This window comes from Erithacus rubecula, assembly GCF_903797595.1.
Source record: "Erithacus rubecula genome assembly, chromosome: 22".
In the NCBI taxonomy this organism is placed as follows: Eukaryota; Metazoa; Chordata; class Aves; order Passeriformes; family Muscicapidae; genus Erithacus; species Erithacus rubecula.
The window spans coordinates 7,687,300-7,691,482 of NC_136674.1; the positions used below are offsets into that span (position 1 = coordinate 7,687,300).

Below are 4,183 nucleotides of genomic sequence, written 5' to 3' on the forward strand. Positions count from 1 at the left end.
CAGGGGGTGCAGGGTGTGCACAGGGGGTGCAGGGTGTCACAGCAGGTGCAGGATGCTCACAGAGGGTGCAGGGTGTGCACAGGGGATGCAGGATGCTCACAGAGGGTGCAGGGTGCTGACAGCGGTTTCAGGGTTTCGGACAGGAGCCGCGGCGGTGTCCCCGGCCGGGGGCGGTGCGGTGCGGGAGCGCTCCGCGCTCCGCTGCGGCTCCTTTAAGACCGGCGGGGGCGGCGCGCGCGGCGGGGGCGGGGGGTCCCGGTACCGATCCCGATCCCCATCCCGATCCCCATCCCTGTCCCCATCCCGGTCCCGGCCCATGTCCCGGCCGGCGCCGCCCGGCTCCCCGGGCCGGCTCGGGGCGCTGAGCACGGCGCAGCTCCGCGCTCTGCTGCAGGACGAGCCGCGGCTGCAGCGCGCCGCCCGCCTCTGCAGGAAGGTACGGCCGGGGCCGGGGGGCCGGGGGGGCCCGCAGCCGGCACTGCAGAGCTGGGATGGAGCAGGGGGAGAGCCCGCACTCGCTGCTCCGGGGCAGTCCCGGTGCGCACGGTGGAGCCGCCCTGGCACTGCGGGTCCGGGCATCTCCCGCCGCCCGCTGCCCTGATCCTGCCGCCCGCAATCCCGAGGGCTCCAGGGAGCCGCAGAGTCCGGCGGGGCGGGGGAGCCTCGGCTCGGGCATCCCGAGCGCGGCTGCGCGGGCTCCCGGTGCTGGTGGCTCGGGCCACCAAAGCCATGGCCATCGAAGCCATGGCCACCAAAGCCCGTCCCCTGCCGCCGCATCCCCGGGTCTGCTGAGGCCCCGGCTCTCCGCCCGCCCTCCCGCCCGGTCTCGCTTTCCGCAGCCGGGCTGAGCCCCGCGCTGTGCCCGCTCCGCTGCAGGTGTTTGTAGAATCGCTCCCGGCCCGAGGGCAGCGGCCTCCCCCGGTGCCCGAGTGCAGGCGGTGTGTGCGCGGCGAGGGGAGGGTGCGTTCCCTTCCGTGCCATCCCTGTGCTCTGCCGAGCCCTTTCCCTGCAGAGGGGCTGGGCAGCCGGCGCTGGGCTCTGCCACGGTCAGGTTTAGCCACGCTGCATAACCCGGCTCCATTTCAGGGGGATGCACCCCCTTTCCAGACAAAGCAGAGGGATGGAAACAATGCAGAAAAAGGGGTTCACCCCCGGATGGACACGCACCCCCACCCAGCAAGGTGCTGGATCTGACTGGTTCTGCCCATTTCTCTCATTGCTGACACACACGGCCCCAATCCCGTTCCCACAGTTCCAGAGTCTCCAGCTGGAACGGGAAATGTGTTTGGCTTCAAACTGCACCCAGGCCAAGGTGAATCTGTCCCTGCGGCCACGGCTGGAGGACGGGAAGGCTTCCTTGGCCATCAAGTACCAGGAGCTGCAGGAGATCCGGGAGGCGTGCTGGGACAAGCAGCAGCGCCTGGGTGAGCGGGGTGAAGCCTGTGGGCTGAGGCACAGCCTGGCACACCCAGAGCAGCCCCTGTTAATACGGTCTGGGTGGGCTCAGCATTCTTGAACCTGCCCCAGGGAAATGGTTCAGTCATGATCAGGGGTGCTGGGGGATGCTGCTCCCTGAGCACAGCAAATCCTTAGCTGGGACCAGTTATAGAATCACAGAAATATTGGGGCTGGAAGGCACCTAAAGATCATCTCATTCCACCCTCTGTTGTGGGCAGGGACATCTCCTAGACCAGGCTGCTTCATGCCCAGTCCAACATTGCCCTGAATAATTACAAGGATGAGGCACCTACAGCTTCTCTGGGCAGCCTGTGCCAGGGTGGGATGGAAGCTGTGGTGTGCAGGTGGCTCCAGGGATGTGTTTGGGGTGTTTCAGTGCAAGGAGGGGGCACCTGATGCTTGGGGATGGGAAAGACAGCAACCCCAGCAGTGGGGGTATCCAGGGGAAGGTTGGCAGCCCCATTCCCTTCTGACACAGAGACTTACCTGGAGAAGTGGAGCCCACAGAGCGCCCTGGGCCAGCTCCAAGCCAAGCTTGATGCCTCCGAAGCAGAGTCAGAGGTGAGTTAGCTGAGACCCCTGAGCTGTTGTCCCTTCCTTACCATGCCCTCCCATATGCCAAGGCCTGCAGAAGAGCCCTGGATCCAGGGGGTGCTCCTTCTAGTCCCCCTGCCCATCCCACAGGAGCAGATAAAGCAGTTCCTGACCCAGGAGCTGCCCCTCGAGTCCTTTCTGGAGTCCTTCTGCCAGAGCCGCACGCGCTCCCACATCTGCCGGACGCAGCTGGAGAAACTGCAGGAGCTGCTGCAGAAGGAGCAGGTGGGCAGGGAGCCTGTGGGCACTGCGGGGTGCCCAGGTGCCCCAGCCAGCATGGCACCAGCCCGCCTCGCCCCGTTGCAGAGCGGAGTAGCCCCCAAAGCCTTTGATCTCTCCTACGGCTTCGTGCCCGCCTTCCTCGTCCCCTCGGAGGCTGCTGTGCCCTTCCCCGTGCCGGCTGCTCCTCCCAAACACCATCTGCCAGCCCTGGCACAGCAGCCAGCGTCTCCCAGCTCCGAAATTCCCAGCCTGGGCTCTCCCCTGCGCCTCGTTGGACACATCCCCCTGCTCAGCCCCCAGCCTGGCCACAGGCAGCAGCCACAGCAGGAGCAGGAGCCTCCACACCGGTAGCAGGGCAGGGCTGGGGCTGTCCCTGCTCCTGTGTCTCCACGGGGCTGTGCAGGGAGCCTGAGGGGTGGGGTGGTGTGGGCACAGCTCCAGAGGGCTGCAGGGTCTGTGGGGCAGGCACAGGGGTGGGTGCTCACAGGTGCCATGGCCGGGTAGGGGGTCCTGCATTGGGGGAGCTGCTGGGGGAGGTCTCTGCATCCCCACAAAAGGAATGGTGACAGGAAGTGGGGGTGGGTGGCTTGTAGGGATGTCAGTGGGCTTAGCTGGGAGAAATAGCAGGGAAAGGGCACAGCAGCACTGGGTGTGCCACATGCTACCGAAATAAAGCCTCTTTCCATCTCTGTGTGTGCTCTTTCCATGCCCTGCCCTTGGGCTCTGGCTATGATGGGACAGGCAGGGAGGAAAGGGTTAACAGGGAGGTGCCTGGCAGCCAAGGAGGGCCCTCCAGCCTGAGGAGCCCCCAGACCCTTCATTTGCACTTGGCTCAGGACATCCCTTCCCTGGGGAAGCTCCTGCAAGGGGTGCAGCGCCTGCCATGAGTGTGTGTTGCTCTCAAGAGAGGTGCCAGGGACCAGTTTGGCCCTGCACATGGGGAAGGATTTTGGTGCCTCCTGCCAGCAGCAAAGCCCTCACCCCATAAGGGTTGTACCCCTGGCCAGCTGGGCTTGCTCACAGCTTGGAGCAAGCCACTGGTCACATCAGCCTGTTCTTGTGTCAGGGACCACTGTGCCCTTTGTCATTCCTTTTCCACCAGGGCTGGGCAGCCCCAGGCTGTGTCCTGTGCCAGGACAAACCTCCCTGGCCCCGTGCAGCTATTGAGCCACCCCAGTGCCCCAAGAGTGGTGGCTCTCAGGGTGAGCAGCTGCCTCTGCAGCCTGGGAAGGTGAGAGTGTCCTGTGAGAGCTCAGCAGCACAAGTGATAGCCTAAGCACCAAGGTAAGCTGTGCTGCCATGGTCTGTCTATCTGTCTGTCTGACTGTCTGTCCATAGGAGCTCTGCAGCACCCCAAGCACCCAGACCATTCAGGAAGCACTGGGCCCTGGCAACCCCATGGTGCTGCTGGGCTGGCCACCACCCCACTTAGGATGGGGAACCTTGGGATCCTTTGGGAAGCTGCCAAGCCAGGTGAGCCCCTGCCCTGGGGAGGTTCCTCCCACCCTGCCCAGTTTGGAGCACACACCAGCTGGCCCCCAGGTGGGGAAATGGACACCCCAGTTGTGGTGATCCTGGCAGGGGTTGTCTGTGCACCCTGGTGTCCCCTGTATCCCTGGGGACTGAGGGGATCTGCCCACTGCCAGCTCCAGGCCCTTCTCAGTCAGCTGGGACTGGGGCAAGGTTCTGTACAGGGCAGGCAGGGACACTGGCTCAAGGCAGAAGCTGACAGCAGACAGGGTGACCCCCTCTGCCCCTCCTGCCTGCACAGTGGCCCTCCCTGCCTGTCCCTGCCCTGCAGAACAAAGTCAAGGAAGGTAAAGGTGCTCCTGCTCACTCTGGGGAAAGGGAGGAAGAGAGGTTGCCACTGGGTGTGCACCTGCATTCATTTCTGCTGGGCCCAGCCCCT

General features: G+C 64.9%; 1 protein-coding gene across 3 annotated transcripts; it reads left to right on the forward strand.

Annotated features, from left to right (window-relative positions):
- The first annotated feature begins 234 nt into the window (after positions 1–234).
- VPS37D (VPS37D subunit of ESCRT-I) lies at positions 235–2,755 on the forward strand. 3 transcript variants are annotated; one of them, XM_079324723.1, is made up of 5 exons: positions 258–436; positions 1,253–1,424; positions 1,937–2,019; positions 2,143–2,277; positions 2,359–2,755. In XM_079324723.1, the coding sequence occupies exons 1-5, from the start codon at positions 317–319 to the stop codon at positions 2,623–2,625; spliced, it is 777 nt and encodes a 258-aa protein (XP_079180849.1). In that variant the 5' UTR covers positions 258–316; the 3' UTR covers positions 2,626–2,755. The 3 variants fall into 3 exon arrangements, with proteins under 3 accessions (XP_079180851.1, XP_079180849.1, XP_079180850.1); XM_079324725.1 differs by having other exon boundaries at positions 235–436; positions 2,143–2,755; XM_079324724.1 differs by lacking the exon at positions 258–436 and adding an exon at positions 800–960 and having other exon boundaries at positions 2,143–2,755.
- The last annotated feature ends 1,428 nt before the right edge of the window (positions 2,756–4,183 follow it).

Excerpts from the sequence above, each read along its gene's own strand:
- VPS37D (XM_079324725.1), top strand. The coding sequence starts at position 317 with ATGTCCCGGCCGGCGCCGCCCGGCTCCCCGGGCCGGCTCGGGGCGCTG. Across the intron at positions 437-1,252 it reads CCGCCCGCCTCTGCAGGAAG|TTCCAGAGTCTCCAGCTGGA; the intron begins GTACGGCCGGGG and ends CCGTTCCCACAG. Across the intron at positions 1,425-1,936 it reads GGACAAGCAGCAGCGCCTGG|AGACTTACCTGGAGAAGTGG; the intron begins GTGAGCGGGGTG and ends CTTCTGACACAG.